Genomic DNA, 19,204 nt, shown 5'->3' on the forward strand with positions numbered 1-19,204 from the left:
CGTAGTTGTAGCAATTTAAAGATTCTCTTTACGCTACTAAAGCCTTACTTAACTACAATCTACTTAGTTAACAACTACTAATTAATCTTCTTCTGCTTTAGTGTTAAATACTTACTATTAATGTTCTTGTAAGGTCCTAGCATATAATCTTAGCTTTTAAAAGCTGCGTCTCTATAGATATATTAGTACTTACTATCTAGCAACTAGCTTAATAGCTCTCTAAGTTAGTAACTAAAGTCTAAGACTATACACACAGTTGCGTCCCTGCTAGAAGATAGGACACCTAAGAAGTAGCTGCTAAAGAGACTGTTAGGTAAGACAATTACTATATAATTAAGTAAGTGTTACTTCTTATAACCTAAGTAGTATAGTTACTAATTATTAAATATAGGTTAGCAGACTCTAATCTTAGTCCTGTTAACAAAGCTAAAGATAAGGTCTTTAGCGGCTCCTAGTAACCCCCCTACAGCTTTGTAGCAAGCCTCTATTATTAGCTACTTTAATATCTTTATATTAAGCTCTATCTGCAAGCCCTATATATCCTATAAGTACTCTAAAATGCTATTTTATACTATACTTAGCTACGTACAGCTGTAGCTAAAAGTAGAGATAAGATAACTAAAGGTAAGTAGGTAAGCAGCACACTAACAGAACACTAATAAGGCTTCCTCTAGTAAACTAATAGATATGTTATAGAATCTTATTCTCTTATCCTAACTATATTTAGTAGGTAGGTTAAGACTCTAAGCTAGCTTCTGCATTTCTGCTTTTGTAAACTAAGTAAAGAAGCAGAATGTCTTGTTATTAATCCTACCTTGTTCCTTAGGTAGCTATATATTTAGCATTAATTTATATATAGTATAGCGCTTTAAAGGTCTCTATAGCTACTTTAGTTACGTACTAGGATCTAACTTAGCTAGCAGGGCAGTAGCTGCTGTAGTAACTGCGATTGCGTTGTTAGAGGTAGTATAGAGATACCAGCTTATAAATTAAATAACGTAGAAGCAGGTTTTATAGTCTATATTTAGTAAGTAACTGCTAATAAATAATAGACAGTACAGCCTTTACTAACGCAAATATTTTAGATTATAGTTTTTATCTAAACCCCTCTTCTGCAGCGTGCAGTTTCCGTCTTATCTAAAGTCCCTCCAGCACTAGTTAGGGGTGAGCGTTACGCTAAACTACCCCTAGATAGTTTCTGGCGTATAGTAACGACTCGAATATTTTCATCTAAACCCCTCCATTGAGAAGACTTTCCCTTTTCTTACTACCCAGGTGCAAGGATATGCACTGATCAGGATCACTGTGCGTCACGAGACCAAGACGTATGATACTTTTATTGTATTGCCTTTACTGGCTAAACCATACATGACTACCATTCCTTCGTCATAAGAGCTCTCTGTCTGGAATGCTTCTGCAAGTAGTACCCTCCAGTAGCGTCAGTGACAGAATTAACAGCATTTCCATGGCGGCTGCATCGACCTACGACTAAGGAACTCGACACACAATGTTAGAACCGCAATCACACCCATAGCTCAAAGCAAGATCATCCATTGCCTGTTTCGAGCTTACCGTCACTCTAGCGGCGGCCCTTGGAGGCATACCCCCACGGCCTAGGGATCGGCCAGTGGGCAGGACGGCCAGACCCATAAAATGGTTTGCCTGTAGTTGAAGAAGTAATTTGTGCTGTCTTACGTGCAGGCTCGTTGCTGCCCTTGTTTGCGCGCTTCGCTGGGGGAGCAGCGGTAGGACGCTTGTGCTTGCGGACGCGGGATGGTTCGAATTCTGAGCCTGGGTCCGAGTCTGATTGTTTTGATTCTTCCGAATCTTCCGGTTCCTCGTCTTGATCGTCATCGGAGTTGTTATCGCTTGTTTCGGCTTCAGTGTCCGCTTGGTCAGACTGTGCCTCTGATTCAGAGACGTCTGGCTCCTCTATCGATGTGGTGAGCTTGTTCTTGTCCATTTTCGAAGGGGCGCAGCTCTCGACCTCAGACCCTTCGTCTTCATCGCCTTCAATCTCGTGCTCTGCATCTTCTTCACGAGAAGCTTCGTCTTGAGAAGCCTCATCTATCTCCATCTCATCTGTGTCCCGATGTCCAGCACTGCGCAACGTGCGACGAACAGGGCCTTCGAAACGCTTCTTGGAGGCATTCTTCGGACCTTGCATGCGTTTGGATGGAGGTGAAGGAGTCTCCTCATCGGAATCAGACTCTGTCAGATCAATCGCACGCTTGCGAGACATGCCATTGAACTTTCTACCTGGCTCCATGGGCGGTGTTGCCCGATGCGGGGAAGAACGACCGAGGCCGTGACCGCGAATGGCATAGGTCTTCTTCCATGAAGGAGATGTAGGAAAAGGCGATGGTGATACTGGAGAGGTCGTGTGGTTAGACTCGTTCGTGGGGCTGTCAGGAATCGACTGACGACGCGAAAGCTCGTGAGACTCTTCCTCGTCGGGGTCTTCAGATGTTACTGCGCGAGCAAGAGGCTTCGAAGCTGGAGCAGAGCGCTTATACTTCTGCTTGGGCTTGCGCGAAGTAGGCTGTGGGACGTTTGTCTTGTTGACAAGGACATCCTGCTCATCTTCTGGAACGTCTGTCTTGCCCTTCAACCGATCGGCATCCTTGCGGCGTCCTTCCTCCAGCCAATTCTGGCGCTTCAGATTCTGACGTGCCATGGTCCTCGCACCAGACATCTTCTGCTTCGGTGCACCGACCAATGCTTCAGTGCCCTCGCCCTTCATCAAATTGTCACACAGAAACTTGGACAACTTGAGCATGTCACAGATGGCAACAATACGCTGCTCGAACGTAAGGCTACGAGAAGCATGCAGCTTCTTATGCGCGTCGTGACAGTATATGTTCATAACCGACGGACCCTGGGCGTGGAGGCGCTCAGCGACGTCCACCATCTGCCAGCACACCTTCTCCATCTCTTGAATGTTGTAGTAACCGGCATTTCGCCAGCGCTTCACGAAAGAGAAGCCATCCTTATTGTCCTTACATGTTGAAGTATCCTGCATGGCATCGAGTATCTTGAGAACCCAGTACGCGCGGTCCTCGTTCGTGTCTGGCACAGTCTCATCGGGAGACGGGGCCTGCCAGTTCTTCTCTAGATAGCGACCAGGCATCGCTGCTTCCGCTTCGCGAAGGCTGATGAACGTCAAGCGACCATAAGATTGTTTCGGGGTGTGAGCATCCTGCGTGCGGTCGGATGTGCGATTGACTCGGGCCTTTCGGCTGGCGCGAGAGCGTGGAGGGTTTGAAGGGCCTTCCTGCTGTTCAGACGGAGTTATTGCAGCAGTTTGCAAGGCGGTCGGCGGAATAGGAGAAAGCTCTGGTGGAGTGACTTCGATTGGCGTGATTTGCAGTGCCTGTACATCCTGGGCTGGTTCAGGTTCCTGATATAGCAGAGTCTGTGGTTGCAGAGAGCCATGTGCTTGCTGAAATATCTGCTGATCTGGAGGCAACTGAGCGTTCATGGGCGATTGGACCGGAGGCTGCATGCTCAGAGCGAGTTGATTCTGGGCAAACTGGAATTGTTGTACAGCTTGCATGTACTGAATTTGTGCGACGCTTGGCTGTGGCTGGTGAAGCTGGACCTGCTGGTTTGCGAATACCGGCCATTGTTGCTGCTGACCGCTACCAGGCATTGGGATCAACTTATTCGTGCCCGTCAGATGCCACATGAAGGCATTATCAGGTGCTGGAACGGAAGCTGATTCAGTCTGAGGCTGCCACATGTTGTTGTTGAGAAGTACAGCGGGATCGACGGTAAGGACTGGCGTGAGTGGGGTTCGAGGAAACGTCTGGTCAAAGGTCAGATCCGTGTTACCTATCTGTGGAATCGGCTGATCAGGCAGTGACGAGACGTTCATCGGTCCATCGCCAAAATCAATGTCTTGGAAGAGATCATCGGATTCCTCGAAGTACGCACCGTCGGAGGACGCAAGAGGTGGATGCTCTTGAGCGACATCTTGGGAGTACGGCAGAGACTTGTTGCCTAGATGAGGGCTATCTATAGCTTCGTGGAGCCAATCAGAAAGATCTTTCTCGAACAGGTCAGTTCCGTTGCTGAAGAGATGATTGTCGGCAATGAGGGGGATATCCAGTCCGTCATCCTCACCAAATTCGAACAAGTCATCGAATTGATTCATCCTGGAGTGTCCTGGAGGTCAACAGAACAACTTGTGGTTGGTTTACAGATTTGGTGTCCTTTGGGAAGAGCTGGAATACTCGAAGTAGTACTTCTCCTGACTATTGCCTGTACGTAGCTTGAGCGTGGTGAAAAGCTGCGTGCCCTAGACCGCGAAGCCGAGATAGATACTGTTGTCGAGATGTAGAGCTGGTTGTTAGAAATGGGATGAGTTAGAGAGTGTGATAAGACCATAAGTATGATCAGGGGGTGCTATACAAAGGCTGTGAAAGTGAGTGTAAGAAGTCCAGCGAGTGTTGAGACATAGAATCTCGCTATGGCCTGGGTCGTGCTGCAAGAGTGAATATAATACGCGAACTTGAAAGAGTCTTCCCATCTGCCGTATGCATACAACGTAACCTTTGTTCAACTCGACAGGCGTGCATTCACTATGCTCTCGAACAAGGGACCAATGCGATTCATTCGAACACTGTTCGTAGGACGTACTCAAAATGCGTTTCACCGTGTTGTTGACGCATTAACTAACCCATTGAACATTGTATAATGCTCGGAAAATTTGTGGGTGAGGAAGAACACTCATTTTGAGGTGATGTTGATCCATCTCTAACATTTTCGAATGTCTGTTGCATGCGAGTCTTTCGAAGTGATTAAATCTCGGTGATACCTGTGCGAGTCCAACATCATACTTCCTGCGGTATGTGCTGCATTTAATGAGACAGCTAAGCGGCCACCGAGTCTATTAGAAAGGCCCAGGAAATGTGTGAAGGCATGTTGTGAATTTACCAGGGTTTGTTTAACGTACAGCGAGAAAGGACGGGAGTCGATTATCTTAGCTAAAAGCAACGGCCTTTTGATGGATAGTCCATTGCTTGGTTTGCTGTAGTTACGAACAGAAGTGCCGCGGGCCGCGTCAGGGGAGTGGTGTTGGAGAGATGGTTGTGTCAGGGCTGTTCAAGCCTGATTGGCGCGTTGTGTCACTGCCTTGAGAAACACGCACTTCTAGCAGTCGCGTCTTATTGCTGGTATTGATATAAACATACTGCACAGCATCATCATATGAAATATCAACTAAGGTCTTTCATCAGATCGCCAATCGCGTCCGAGCCACTGCTGCCACCCTTGAGCTCCTTGTTCGTGACCTGAATCAATACACGCCTGTAGCTCGTTAAACTGGGCGTGCCGTCGTCCGTAACCTCCAGAATCAAATGCAACAGTTGTCCCTGTGTCACTGGCTTTCTGCTCATCAACTCAACCGCGCACCTGTCGGGTGGTGGTAACGTGACTTCAACCTTCTTACCCACGTCGTCGAGCTTCCTAATCTGCAACTCCGCAACTTCGGCGTCTATCCACCACTGTGTCGCGGTTGGCTCACGGTAATGCCACCACTTAAAGGCAAGGTTACCGCCGTCGGGATCGTAGGTACCACTGGCATCGAGAGTGATGGAAGACCCGGCTTCAGCGTCGATGCGCACAGGCGTAAGATCCTTCGTTCCATTGAGGTGGACGATGGGATGGTGATTGACTTTATGGAAGCCGGGCTCCATACTCCACTTGATCCTGGCTGCAAAATCGTTCTGGAAGGCATCGCGCCAGCGCCAGATCGTGGAGTGGTTCGAGGCGTGCGTTCTTCCGTCAAGGCCTGTGACGCGGTCTACTGTGTCGCTGTAGTGATTGCTGTTCAAGCCTACACTGCTGACGTCCGTTCGAGCATAGCGGCCGCCCCAAGATCCGTAGTCGGGGCACTCGGGGACGCCAAGACCGTTTTGAATAAGGTAAAGGAAGGTAGGCGTGTCGCCTTCTGGGATGAAGAGGTAGTCTGGGTACACGCTACCGAGTGGACCGATCTGGATGTTCTCTTTGATCCAGCTCTTCTCCATCTTCGAGAAGTCCGGTCCACCCTGGTCGAAGCCGTAAAATTTCTCTCCTGAGATTCCTGTCCAAGCCGCCATGCCATATTGGTTCCATCCATGTATTGAGGCAATGTAGAATACATCAGGGAAGTTGTTGCGAATCCATGCGCCTGTGTCGTCCTGATCAGAAATTGCATACACGCGCACACGTGACAGGAGGCGCTGAGAGTCTTCGGGGGAGAACTCGTCATCGATCTTCACCAATACTTGGGCGAGAGTGTTGGTGCCGCCCCAGCAGAGGATCCACAGTGGTAGTGTCGAAGGTGCGACAATACGATCGTACAGTAGTTGGCTTCCAGCAGAAAGAGGGATGTCTTGCCCAACAGCAGACATGCCATACGTCTAAAGATATATCAATACTGATTGGCACGTGATGTTCTCAGCACCGTGTAATTGTTGGACATACCTCAGCACCTTTTCTTATCAATGCTTTGAAGTGCTCCGCGCTGGGGTAGGGCCAATCAGGATGGACATGCTTGTTCAGGTTCTCAACTGCACCCGCATACGCATCGATAATCTTCTCCATGTCCTGCGGGCATACTTTGTCCTTCATCCAAGTGCTTGTACATGCCACAAGTCCCTCGGTCTCGAATTGGTTTGCATACAACAGGTAGCGACATAGCGACTCAGCATCATCGGGCTCATTCGAGATGTCGGACAAGATGAAGACGCGGGGCTTCTGGGGATACGTTTGAAGTTTTGTCGTGGCCATGATAAGGAGTTTTGCAGAAGTTGTGTAGTGTCAGAGGGAGGGAGAGGAGTCCCACTGGGAGGAAATTGAGATTCTGCGTATTTTCAAGCTGTTGCAATCGTCGAAGTTACACAACAACATCCCGAAGAAGTGTCTCGCAGGTGCAAAAGTGGGGCGTTGTCGCGTTGTCCCATGATGACGGATGCGTGGAGCGCCGGCACAAGCTGCCGACATCGGCTGCACTTGCCTCAGCTTGATGAAGAGAATTATGTAAAGCTCAGGATAACATTAACATCTTGCAAGCGACGATCGTGAATGAGAATCCATACGGCGAGGAAGAAAGAAAGAAATCTCCTCGGAAGACAGCCGAACGGTACTGCCCAGCTATGCCTGCGCCACGTCTATGCCTGTTCAGGACAGCTCAGCCTTGCTTGGCTGACGCTTGTGATCGATTCAATTGGAAACAACACCACAGAAATCGACGATCATCACCGTGGTAGACTAACGGGTACAGCTTAGGCCTCCAACGTTAAGGCTGTGTAAGGCGTGCCTACCAAACGTAGGCCAAGACGATAATGCTTTGCGCAACAAAACAAGTATATAGCCCGGCTTCGCTGACCTGAAAGTGCACATCAAACGTTTCACATACTGATAAACATGATGACATCAATTCAACCAAAGGTCCACGAAGCTGCTTCTCAGCACGCGCAGATTATTCAAGGTCTCTCGGAAACAGACCAAGCGCCATCTCAGCTGCAGCAGCAAGATGCTTACCTGAAAGATCTCAAAACACAAGAGGCACACACCTCGAAGCGCGTAGAAGAGCTTCGGAAAAAGACAGGCCTCGAGCTGGAGGACCATAAGAAGTATTCCGAATCAACGTTTCGCCGTATGGCTCACAAAGCATCTGGTCGTAAGGAACGCTTCGCCGAGAAAGCAGCCAAAGAGGAGCGCGAATACTTCGATGCCATCCAAGAGCAGAAAACTGCTGAGGACGAGCTGGCCTATGTCAGGCAGCTGAAGGCTGAAGCCGAAGTGCAAAGGCAGAAGTTCGACAGCGATACGTCTCGCCACAACCAGCTCCAGCAACAGCTCAATCAGCTCTACAACTCCATTTTCGCCGGCCAAACACCCGAGTTTCCGGAAGAAGACCGCAAGGAGGAGGCTTGTAATGTTGCGTCTCAGCATGTTCAGTCCATCCATCAGGAACTGGAACACGAACGTCACGTACAGTTCTTGCTACGCCAAACGAGCACCAAGCTCAGTGAAGCGCGCAGCCACCTCGACGATGCACATGGCATGTCGCAATGGGATATGTTTGGTGGAGGCACCATAGCCTCGATGCAAAAGCGCAGCCTGCTTGAGCGCGCTGAGAGCAGCATCTCGCAAGTCCGGATGCTGCAGCAGCAATTGCAGCAAGTCGCGCCGCACCTTCCCAACCTGGGTCAGCTCAACATCGCGTCTGGCAGTATTTGGGGGGACGTGGTGTTCGACAACATCTTCAGTGATATGGAAATGCATGACAAGATCAAGGATTCGGAGGCGCAGGTCGACAGGGCTGGGCACAAGTGTGGAGATCTGGTCAGGGAGAGCGAGCAGAGGGAGCAGAGGCTTTTGGGTAGCGTGAAAGCCGCGAATGAGAAGCTGAAGGAGGCGCGGATCGAGCTTCAGAGGACGAGAGAGACAGTGTTCACAGGCGTGTTGGAGGGTAACACAGGCGGTTACCAGCCACCAGCAGCTGCACCGCCAGGTTATGATGCTGCACCGCCATCCTACACAATTTGAGCTTCGATGTGGTACCATGGAGTTTAGTTATTGAAAGTAGATGTAATGCGGTTTCCCCTTGTTAGCTCTGTCTGCCAGCCAGCCACACAGCTTAATGTCCCGTGCTAGAGACCAAAGGTCCGTTCTGCGCTACCAGCAGTTTATTTGTTCACCCACATTCCAACACAATTCCATGTTTGACCCTAGCAATAGACTGGACGAGTGACGATGAGCGCTGCGATTTTAGTTTATAGCGGAGGGACGATAACGATAGCGAAACCATGGTGTTGCAGTCCGTGCTCGATGACCGCATCTTTGCTGACAGCGTGCTGCAAGGACACGCATGCATTCGCGCGGAACCAGCTCTCAAAACCTGGCAGACGTCCACACACAAGATCAGTATGTCAGGTCGTCAGGTCCTAGAACCTAGTCTTTGAAATCAGCGCACACGCCATGGACCCCCTCCTCTCTGTCGCAGACGATGCCATTGCTCAGTCGCGGACGCCCACGCCCACGCCTACCCCACCCACCCCTCCAGGTCGCCTCTGGGCCATCGGCGACATCCACCTCTCCTTCAAAGGCAACCGCGAGGCTCTTGAGAAGCTAGAACCGCGAGCGAACGACGGCCTTATTCTCTGCGGTGATGTAGGCGAAAGCGCCGACAACTGCAGACAAGCCTTCGAGAAGGCCACGGCATGCTTCAGGCGCGTCTTCTGGGTCCCTGGCAACCACGAGCTCTACACACTACCTTCGCAAAAAGACCACGGTCTGCGTGGCGAGAAAAAGTACATGGAGTGTGTCGCCATTGCTCGGGAACATGGCGTCTGGACTCCAGAAGACGAGTTTACGCTATGGGACGGCGAAGGCGGGCCGGCACTTATCGCGCCCATCTTCACGCTGTACGACTACAGCTTCCGGCCCGAGGGAGTGGATTTGAAGGATGCGCTGGACTGGGCGAGGGAGAAGGACATTGAAGCTACGGATGAGCATCTTCTGCACCCGGACCCGTATGCAAGCCGTATCGAGTGGTGCAATGCACTTGTTGCGAAAACGGAGAAGAAGCTACAGGCCGCCATCGCATCACACCCCGACACGCCCCTCATCATCATCAACCACTGGCCGCTGCGCCAGGATTTGGTGAAGCTACCTCGCATACCACGCTTCTCGCTCTGGTGCGGCACTAAGAAGACGGAGGATTGGCACACCAAATTCAATGCGAAGGTCGTTGTCAGCGGGCACCTTCACATTCGACGTACAGACTGGATCGACGACACCAGATTCGAGGAAGTAAGCCTGGGCTACCCACGACAGTGGCAGGAGTGCCAAGAACGAGGGCTCGATATCAACGACCTGCTGCGTGAGATTCTGCCGGGGCCTATGATGCCTGAGGGCAAAACAGAGACGGTGTGGAGAAGGTACGGCTAAGGCTGGCTACGCGAGTACGAGCTACGGGAACCCGTGTTGCTTGTCAATCAGCCGGAACATATTATTTCTGTTTCAAGAGCGCAACCTGAAATCAGTCTCCAATCGCTGTCGACGCAACTCCCACGTTTGAGTTTACTTCGCACCTCCCGTGTTCGACCCCTTACAACACGTGTGCACCTTCCCTATTGGTTGCAGACTAGCGTCTGTTCGCCGGCCAGAACTTCGACAATCTGCTCCCACGCCGGGTAACGATCCCGGCTCCATTCTATCATTACAACGCAGGCCCGTGACCTGCCAACTTCGATATTAAGCAGGCTGATCTTTCGGGAGCATTTCCCAGAGCAGGTGTTTGCACGCGCACATAAGGTGCAGCCAATCACCCCCAACCTTTATGGCCACGTGCGTTGCCTGCATGCCCCTACATGCATATGACAGCGGGAGCAACGCCAAGAAGGGAGCTGCTAGATGCTGCAGCCATGCACCGAAGAGCGTGTCGTCTTGCAAGAAAGTCGACAACAGACCTACGAGAGCATAAGACCTGAGACGGCTCTCGTGAACACGAAGATGCAGCCAGCTCTTGCCCAAGCTCCTGGCCATCTGAGTCGTGGTTGATTGCTGATCCACATTATCGCCGACGAGTTTCCCTTCACTGTATAAAACAAGACAAGAGAATCCTCGTCCACCAAACAACATCCAAAATGCTCTTCAAGCTTCCTTCCCTGGCTATCCAGCTCCTCGCAGCTGCGGCGTACGTCTCTGCTCTTCCCACTGGGCTCGAGAAGCGAGCAGTCATCGACCACGATGCAGTCGTTGGCTTCCCTGAAACCGTGCCGTCTGGTATTGTAGGAACCTTGATGCTAAAGTACAAGCCGTACTTGGAGGTCTTCAATGGCTGTGTTCCATTCCCTGCCGTTGACTCTGCAGGAAATACTGGGTAAATCGGCCTGCTCACCTCGATGATATACAGTTATTGACATACATGCAGTGGCGGACTCGCAACAACGGGTAGCTCAAATGGTGACTGTTCTTCTTCCACTGGCCAAGTATACGCTCGTGCCGGCACGTACAGTGGCAAATTCGGCTTCATGTACAGCTGGTACATGCCCAAGGACTCTCCCTCAGCCGGTCTCGGCCACCGCCACGATTGGGAGAACATTGTCGTCTGGCTTTCTGCTGAATCTACATCTGCTAATGTCACTGGTGTGGCTATCTCTGCCCATGGAGGCTACCAGAAAGAAGCCTCCCCGCCCTTCCAGGGTACTAGCCCGAAAATCGGATACATCAGCTACTACCCGGTCAACCACCAGCTGATTTCTACGAGCACCCTTGGCGGTCAGCAGCCGCTCATTGCTTGGGAGAGCATGACTGCTGCAGCGAGGACGGCTATCGAGAACACTGTATGTCAGATTCCGCCCTTCTTTGTTTAATACTCATGCGTGTCCAGGACTTCGGCGCGGCCACACCTAGCTTCAGGGACAGTAACTTCCAAAGCTACCTTGCTGATGCTTACTTCTGAACAAGATTTTTTCCGTAGTGGCCCGCCTAGCGACAGTGCTTGACGTTGCGTATACTGGGACATGTCGCGAATAATGAACATCCTTACTCTACTCGCTTTGACTACTCCTTCATACACAGAATTTTTTTCTCATTGCATCTGCGTGAATGTTTTATTGTCCGTCTTGTTGTGTATCTTCAGTCTGCTACCCGATCGCGGTTCTTCATCGGGAGTTCGCATACACAACCCCGAGTATATCACGATTGTCCTCTCTCAAATGTCGACATTACTCGGTGTCGTTGCAACGTACAGCTTGATCGCTTACTTCGCTTGTGTCATAGCAGGATTCGGTGATTGCTTGGAAGCGACCAAGCTCACCAGAAACAGCTTGACAAGCAGCTCGAGGGTGATTTCTACCAAACTCAAGACGGAGCGTTGCTACTTAAGATGGGTATTGCTAGTAGAATTGAGAGTGGCCGTATCTATACTCAGGCTTTTGCGTTCGTATATACGCATCTACGATGTCAGTAGTCCATGCACAGCAGCCTACTGGACAGAACTGACGCGCTGCAGAACATTAGGTGATTCACGAGGTATGAGATTATATGTTCATCGGATCAGCAAGGTTTCAGGAGAGAGTCAACGTGGTATACCGACATGAATCGAACCTTTGCAATCATCCCGAGCGATCTTCGAGCGCATCACTACAAAAATTACTCGAACCAAAAAAGACAGTGAAAGCACTTCCGCAATGCATCACTGTACATGCTATCGTCAGGATGCCTCCAGCGCCGGTGCACAGACGCCGCGCGCGCTGGTGTCGGTGCAGTACATCAACGCCACAAGTTTCGAGCTGGACCGCAACAACTGCATTGGAATCGTATCAACCGAGCTGTTCATCACTTGTCTATTCTTGTTCTCGCAATATTTGTGTTTTGTCCTTCACCACTGTCTTTACACATATTGTACATTGTTCACATCTGTTCAACTACGCCGACGACCGTCTTCAATATCGCCGCTCGAGAACATCCTTGTCGCGACAGCATGTCATTTCCTTCAGCTAGTTCGGGTGTTGGCCATGGTCGTCCCACATCCACGACGCCCGATCAGCACGTCAGTAACTTCGCGTCTCCTCAAACGTCCGTCGGCTTCCAAGATCAGCGTCTTCACCACGAGACACCCTATGATCAGTATACACCAGCTGCGCAGTTCGGTAATGATCATGACTATCAACCATATGTGCCTCAACACGACATGGGAAGCGCGTGGAACGCTGGATTATCTGGCTTTGACAGTTCTTCAGAGGATCCTCTCGCCCGCCTTCTCGATGCAACCGGTGCAACTACACATTTCCCTGCTTCTGTCGTCAACGAAGCGCAACACAGACCCGCCGCTGGCTCTGCACTCGACATCAGCACAGGGTTTGCATCCTTGAACCCTTCGACCGTACCAGTCCAGCCAGAATTCGATGCTGGACAGCTGAACTTCGGTCCCCGCTTCTCAATACCGGTCGACAATGCCTTTGCTCAGGAAGTCGATCCCCATTCGCTCTTCGACAGCTCCGGTGCAGATTCAGGCTCAGCAGTTCATGCTGCCCTGTCCAAGCGGGAGCCGTTCCACAGGTTCTTTGCCGGTGAAGATCCGCTACACTGGGCAAGATCCGCATTCCATCTTGGACTTGCGGCCCCGCCTCGCCAGTGTTCAATTCAGATCGGAGGCGAATTGATCAACTTTTGGCTACCGACCCAGAAGGATTACAATGAGTGGGACTTAGCCGATGTCTCTTATCTCATGCAACGTTGCGACACTTTGAGGATTGAAGTGAATTGGCAGGCTTTGGACACTTACGGCTTTCAAGTTCGACCATTGGTGGGATTTACTCCGATGGGAGGGTATGACTATCGACCAGTTGCACAGCATCTCCCTCGGCCAGCTCCTCTGCAAGTCCCAGCTGGCAACCCCAGTCCACTCCAGGGCCTCCAAGTGCCGCTCATGCACTTCCCTCAACCTTTGGAACAGAACACGGTACCCCAGCAGCCTCAGATGGCGCAGCAAAATCAGCAGCACGTTCAGGTATCACCATTGAATCATGGTCACTCCCAGGTCGTACAGCCTCATGGAGCTTCAAACGCTCCATCGCAGAGCCAAGATGCAACGCACAGCTATCAGGTTGTGCCAACTGCGCTGCCCCAACAGTCTCATACAGTACCTGCTCCACGGCAGGAGAAGAAGCGTAAGGCTCGCAAGCGTAAAGTTCACAATGCCCACGCCATGATGCAGCCTTCAGGCAATGTGAAGAAGGCTGCTGATGCTATTATCGAACTGCCTACGGCGGACGATCGCAGGCAGCACCAGAGGAATCTTGAGATGGCTTGGTGGGATCCCAAAGTCGACAACAGCACCGTTCCCGAGACCGACGAGGATCAACACGCCTACGTGAAGATCCTGAAGGAGGCCATGCTGGACACCAGTCAAGCCAAGGACTCACAAGAGCCAAACACGTCCTTCACCAAGCGCTGGTCAGCGGCAGCTCTGACCATACATGGCTATCCGATAGCGACAGCGGAGATGGAAGCCACCTGCTGGGACCTCGTCGAGATGACTGTGAAACTACACAAGGACGGACCCGGGTTCCTCAAAGTCCACGACCAGCGACTCCAAGACAAGCTCGAAGCGGAGCAAGACCTGACGTTCCAGCAGCGCATCGACACCATGGTCACAGTCATGCTTCTCTCCAAGGCTAGAGTTGACAAATTGCTGAAGCACGAGAATCTTGGAAGCTTTGTCGGGCATCCTATGGATATCTTGAAGTCGACGCTGGGGAACCGTGGGCACAACATCAGGCGTAAAGATCAGAACCAGCGAGGTAAGAGGGCGCAGAAGGAGGATGCAGAGCGCGCCGCTGCCGCTGCCGCTGGTTCTGGTGTTGCCGCAGACGGCGCTCAAGCTGCGGAAGAGGTCGAAGAGGAGGGGAAGAAGGCCGATGAAGCAGAGGAGAAGTCGCGAGACGAAGGTGAAGACGAAAGGGCAGGATTAGAAAGGAAGGACGACAACAACGACGACGATGATGACGACGAGGGTGATAACGGCGGCAGTGGTATGGCTGCTCGTAGATCTCTTGCTGACACAAACAACGTGGTTGACCGTAAAGACGCCAGTCTCTCAGAAAGCCAGAACAATGGCCGCAATAGCACTGGCAGATCGCAGCGTCAACCGTCGAACGCGAGAAGCCATCGAGCGGGCAAGCAGTCACCGTCATCGGGCAGGTCCTCAACAAGACATGGGACACACACGCCCTTCCCATCGCGAGGGCACACTACACCCGTGATCGATCAACACCCCCCAGCGCGACCGGCTGCGAGTCCAGCTGCTCAGCGACCACGTCCAGCACCTCAGCCTGTTGCATCACCCCTCGCACCGTCTGGCGCCAGTCGCAAGCGACCCTCCACCAGCCACCACGAACTCAGCCAGCCTTCGTCGCCAAAGCACTCTCGCAGCGCCTCATACACTGCGTCAGACGACGAGGTCATCTACGATGCGCCTCGCGCTTCTTCAGGGCCGTCATCTCCAGGCAAGCGCCGCTCCCCCGACGCCAACCTCGACGACACATACACTCGACACAAGAGCGCTCGCACCGTCGACCGTCAAATAATCGCGCCGAGACGCAGCCGTCGACCTCCTCCATAGAGTAGTGTTGGTGGAGGAGATGGGTTGGGTGTTGTTTGTGCTGTTTTGTCTTGGGTATGCTGTCAGGATAGGATCTATTTTATTTTATTTCGCTTTGCATCAGACGGAGTTCCTTATGAGCGCTGTAGCGAGATACCCCTTTCTTGGACAGACGATGTTTGGTCTGCCAGCGGAGGTGAGAGTGGAGGGAGTTACAACGGGTGGGGTGTTCGATATTCTTACAGACAAACGCTGTCTGGCTCGCTGGGGCGGGTGAGGAGGATAGATGGTATAACAGCATGACTTAATGCAGAAGGAAGTGTGCTCTTACAGTAACTAGCATGGGCATATAACATGGTAGCTTGTGGTGTTCACATCTGAGACTCGCCGCCAGCAGACGAGCAATCCATTGATCGCTAAGCACAAGTGCGAGGATTTGATGAAGGGACGACGAGGAACTGATTGGTCTACGCTGCAAGGTTATGCGCGAACAAGTCATCGAGAACTGCAAAAACAGTCCTAGGCGGTCTGTCGTCTATCAGAAGAGGACATCGTAGACTGAATCCACGGTGTTGATTCCCACATTGACAGGTGGGTCTAGATCCAACAGGGGTTGTTCGCTAATCTACATCGATCTGGAGCTCGGCGATCCAGGGACCACATGCGTCATCGATCGGATCGCGAACGCGACGCGACTGAACGGAACAATTAATGTTTTTCATCACTGTCGCCTTTCCTTCTGCACGTTAGAAACGAAAATTCCAGTGACTGGTTTCGCTGCGAGTCGATAACGTGCGCCCTGCGACTAAACATTTGTGTGTACTTTTAACAGCACCAGCAAAGACATTGATTGCGCCACTCACACCCCAACCCCGACTTCAAGACTTCTGTGAGAGAGACTTTAAGACAATGCCGCCCAAACGCAAAGCTCCCGTACCGGCAAATGCAGTGTCTGCGAATAATTACACCGACCCGTTCGGCGACCGCGCAAACAAGCGCTCCCGGATCTCGAAGCCCCTACCAAACGCGCCCAAAAGCGAAGCCCCGCCCGAGCCACTGACGGCGCGGAACGCAGAGAACGGCGGGCCGGGGGAGAAGGTTGCAGTGGAAGCCACCAACGCAGAACGACGAGAAGGAGAGGGAACCAAAGAGGAGGAAGACATTGTATTCGACCACTCGCGCCCAGAAGAGCGCAGTGGAATCGTAGACCGCCGGTACTATCCCGCCGAGATGAGCAACGAGCGATGTGCGCAATACAATGCGAACGAGATACCGCGGCCGATAGAGCGACTGCAAGCTGCCATCGAGACCACAGCGTCGAGTCGAGCTGCGCTCCGCGACGCAAAGGCTGATGGCGCGGTGCTGCACTGGTTCAAGCACGATCTGCGCGTGCGCGACAACACGGGCCTAAGCAAGGCAAGTGCACGGGCGAAAGAGACGGGGAAGGGTGTGATAGGAGTGTGGATTCTGAGTCCGCAGGATTGGGAAGCCCATTTGGTGTCCCCTGCGAAATGCGATTTCGAACTGCGCTCCGTGGCGGCGCTGCAACAGGAACTGGCGGAGCTGGACATACCGTTGCACATTGAGGTTGTGGAGAAGCGCAAGGAGGTGCCGACGCGGCTGGTGCAGATGGCGAAGCAGTGGGGCGTGAAGAGCGTGTTTTGCAATATCGAATACGAGCCCGATGAGCTGCGGCGCGAGGAGAAACTGGTCAACTTGATGCTGCAGGAGGGCGTTGAGTTTGCGCCGCAGCACGATGATTGCGCCGTCCCGCCCGGTACGCTGAAGACAGGCGGGGGCAAACAGTATGCGGTGTACAGCCCGTGGTATCGCAGCTGGGTCAGCTACCTACATGCGCATCCGCATGTTCTCGATGAGCGGCCGATGCCAGCAAGAAACCTACCGGGCTTTCGAGAGCAGTACAAACACCTGTTCGATGCGAAGGTTCCTGTAGCGCCGGAAAGCAAACGACTTACAGATGAAGATAGAGAACGCCTCCGCCACCTCTACCCCGCCGGGGAAGCAGCTGCTCTGGAACGGTTAGAGCGATTCCTGAAAGAGAAGATTGGGATGTATAAAGATACTCGAAACTTCCCGAGCAAGAACAGCACCGCGAGGCTCAGCGTCCACCACGCATCTGGCACCCTCGCAGCACGCACTAGCGTCCGCCTTGCGCGCGAAGTGAACACGACGCGGAAGCTCGACGGCGGGATCCAAGGCATCCAGAGCTGGATATCCGAGGTTGCGTGGCGCGACTTCTACCGCCACGTATTGTGTCACTGGCCGTACGTCTGGTAAGTCATCATACATACCGCGCCTCCCAAAGCAATGCTAACGGCTACTCCAGCATGCACAAACCGTTCAAATTCGAATACACAAACATCGCCTGGGAGTACTCCGACCCCCACCTGCAAGCCTGGAAGACCGGACAGACAGGCTACCCTCTAGTCGACGCAGCGATGCGCTGCATGAACACGACAGCCTACATGCACAACCGGCTGCGCATGGTAACAGCCTCCTTCCTTGCCAAACATCTCCTCCTGGACTGGCGGCTAGGGGAGCAGCACTTTATGCTCTCCTTCATCGACGGCGACTTCAGCGCCAACAACGGCGGCTGGGGGTTTGCGAGCTCGACAGGGGTAGATCCGCAGCCGTACTTCCGCGTCTTTAATCCGTGGCTGCAGAGCGAGAAGTTCGATGCCGAGGGCGAGTTCATCAGGATGTGGGTTCCTGAGCTCAAGGGTATTGAGGGAAAGGATATTCATAATCCGTATGCCAAGGCTGGGACCAAGGCGGCGTTGCTCGCGGAGCGGAATGGGTACCCGAGGCCGATTGTTGAGCACCGGTTTGCAAGGGAGAGGTGTTTGGAGAGGTTCAAGGCGGGGATTGGGAGGGTGACGGCGTAGGTGGGTTGTTCGAATAGGGAAATCCGGACAACCTGGATATATGTGGACTGCTCGCGATGTCAGTGTAAATGCAAAGTATGAGGAGAAGTGGTACGAATAATGTTTCGTGACTGAGGCGGATATGATGCATTGTCAGCCAGAACGTGGATGCATAGATGAGTAGACAAGAGAGAAGAAGACCAATGATGATCAGCGAAGTTTTTGATTCATTACCATTATTGCCCTGCAATATCTGCATCCTATGAATCGGTAGCGACAGTGTGTAAAGCAAATCCCAACGCCGCGCAATGCATACGTTTTGTGATTTAGATAGACAGAATAGAACGAGCTGAGAAAGAACCAGCCTAGACAGTGCGCACCGTGGTTTGTTCAATTGGGCCTTGATTGCGAACAAATGCAAAGCTGCTGGTACAAGTTCAAGCCTCCTCAACGCTCTTGGGCGCTGGGGTGGCCTTCTTGTTCTTGTACCAGAGGGTGGGCAGAAGGGCGCAGGAAGTGGTGAAAAGAATGCTGCTGGAGTTAGTAAAAAGGCTGTAATACACAAATCAGACATACCAAAGAGCGACGCTGAGACCCCAGACGGTCTTCGCTTGAAAGCAGTTGCTCTTCGTGGCGCCCGCCCAGTGCGTCATGTCCAGGCCGCTGCCGTCCTGGTTGAGGTTCTGGGTGGTGGCTGTGACAAAGGCATAGGCGTTGGCCGTATCGGCCTCGTAGGATGACTTGCCGATGACATAGCAGTTGAGGTAGCTCATGGGCTTGCCGAGGGTGACGGCGCAGACGATGAAGGCGATGAGCAGGAGCGAGTCGACGCCGGCCATGATGAGGAGGCCGAGGTTGGCGAACGAGTAGTAGTAGCCGACGCTGACCATGATGTACAGCGTTGCGATGCAGGCCTGGCGGTATTAGGATGCGTGGTTGTAGGATAGCTTCAAAAATGCTCACCACACTGAGTGTACCGACGAACTCTTTGGGGGGCTCGATGCCGGTGACAACGATCATCTGGACAAAGTTGCTGCAGATGCCGATGACAATGACCATGGCAAGCGCCTGGAGAATTCGGACGAGGAGGAACATCTTGCTCAGAGGCATGGCACCGTAGCTGGGGACAGGCATGTTGGCGGGTGTTGAAGGGCTTGAAAGTGTTGCCGGATTGAAGGTGTCGTGAGATTGAAGATGTTGCAAGGCTGAAGGT

At 52.2% G+C, this 19,204-nt stretch overlaps 8 protein-coding genes across 8 annotated transcripts, besides 6 other annotated features; 5 read left to right on the forward strand and 3 right to left on the reverse strand.

Annotated features, from left to right (window-relative positions):
* Positions 1 to 1,243: part of a dispersed repeat that runs on past the window's edge.
* Positions 534 to 578: a tandem repeat.
* Positions 1,244 to 1,579: 336 nt separating the features above from the next.
* On the reverse strand, positions 1,580 to 4,156 carry EKO05_0002616 (uncharacterized protein; the record flags this gene model as incomplete). The annotated part of the gene is made up of 1 exon (XM_038945094.1): positions 1,580 to 4,156. The coding sequence occupies one exon, from the start codon at positions 4,154 to 4,156 to the stop codon at positions 1,580 to 1,582; it is 2,577 nt and encodes an 858-aa protein (XP_038801210.1).
* A 1,063-nt stretch (positions 4,157 to 5,219) lies between these two features.
* On the reverse strand, positions 5,220 to 6,777 carry EKO05_0002617 (uncharacterized protein; the record flags this gene model as incomplete). Its single annotated transcript, XM_038938137.1, has 2 exons — positions 5,220 to 6,407; positions 6,472 to 6,777. 2 exons carry the CDS (start codon positions 6,775 to 6,777, stop codon positions 5,220 to 5,222), a joined length of 1,494 nt encoding a protein of 497 aa, XP_038801211.1.
* A 636-nt stretch (positions 6,778 to 7,413) lies between these two features.
* Positions 7,414 to 8,541, forward strand: EKO05_0002618 (uncharacterized protein; the record flags this gene model as incomplete). Its single annotated transcript, XM_038945095.1, has 1 exon — positions 7,414 to 8,541. The coding sequence occupies one exon, from the start codon at positions 7,414 to 7,416 to the stop codon at positions 8,539 to 8,541; it is 1,128 nt and encodes a 375-aa protein (XP_038801212.1).
* A 432-nt stretch (positions 8,542 to 8,973) lies between these two features.
* On the forward strand, positions 8,974 to 9,945 carry EKO05_0002619 (uncharacterized protein; the record flags this gene model as incomplete). Its single annotated transcript, XM_038945096.1, has 1 exon — positions 8,974 to 9,945. The coding sequence occupies one exon, from the start codon at positions 8,974 to 8,976 to the stop codon at positions 9,943 to 9,945; it is 972 nt and encodes a 323-aa protein (XP_038801213.1).
* Positions 9,025 to 9,056: a tandem repeat.
* A 698-nt stretch (positions 9,946 to 10,643) lies between the features above and the next one.
* On the forward strand, positions 10,644 to 11,461 carry EKO05_0002620 (uncharacterized protein; the record flags this gene model as incomplete). Its single annotated transcript, XM_038937728.1, has 3 exons — positions 10,644 to 10,879; positions 10,931 to 11,342; positions 11,390 to 11,461. 3 exons carry the CDS (start codon positions 10,644 to 10,646, stop codon positions 11,459 to 11,461), a joined length of 720 nt encoding a protein of 239 aa, XP_038801214.1.
* Positions 11,462 to 12,484: 1,023 nt separating this feature from the next.
* EKO05_0002621 (uncharacterized protein) lies at positions 12,485 to 15,127 on the forward strand (the record flags this gene model as incomplete). Its single annotated transcript, XM_038945097.1, has 1 exon — positions 12,485 to 15,127. One exon carries the CDS (start codon positions 12,485 to 12,487, stop codon positions 15,125 to 15,127), a length of 2,643 nt encoding a protein of 880 aa, XP_038801215.1.
* Positions 14,336 to 14,373: a tandem repeat.
* Positions 14,486 to 14,517: a tandem repeat.
* Positions 14,868 to 14,910: a tandem repeat.
* Positions 15,128 to 16,015: 888 nt separating the features above from the next.
* EKO05_0002622 (Deoxyribodipyrimidine photo-lyase) lies at positions 16,016 to 18,012 on the forward strand (the record flags this gene model as incomplete). Its single annotated transcript, XM_038937826.1, has 2 exons — positions 16,016 to 17,400; positions 17,454 to 18,012. The coding sequence occupies 2 exons, from the start codon at positions 16,016 to 16,018 to the stop codon at positions 18,010 to 18,012; spliced, it is 1,944 nt and encodes a 647-aa protein (XP_038801216.1).
* Positions 18,013 to 18,428: 416 nt separating this feature from the next.
* Positions 18,429 to 19,125, reverse strand: EKO05_0002623 (uncharacterized protein; the record flags this gene model as incomplete). Its single annotated transcript, XM_038938081.1, has 3 exons — positions 18,429 to 18,522; positions 18,568 to 18,905; positions 18,955 to 19,125. The coding sequence occupies 3 exons, from the start codon at positions 19,123 to 19,125 to the stop codon at positions 18,429 to 18,431; spliced, it is 603 nt and encodes a 200-aa protein (XP_038801217.1).
* Positions 19,126 to 19,204: the final 79 nt, after the last annotated feature.

Source organism: Ascochyta rabiei, chromosome 4 (assembly GCF_004011695.2).
Source record: "Ascochyta rabiei chromosome 4, complete sequence".
Classification (NCBI taxonomy): Eukaryota; Fungi; Ascomycota; class Dothideomycetes; order Pleosporales; family Didymellaceae; genus Ascochyta; species Ascochyta rabiei.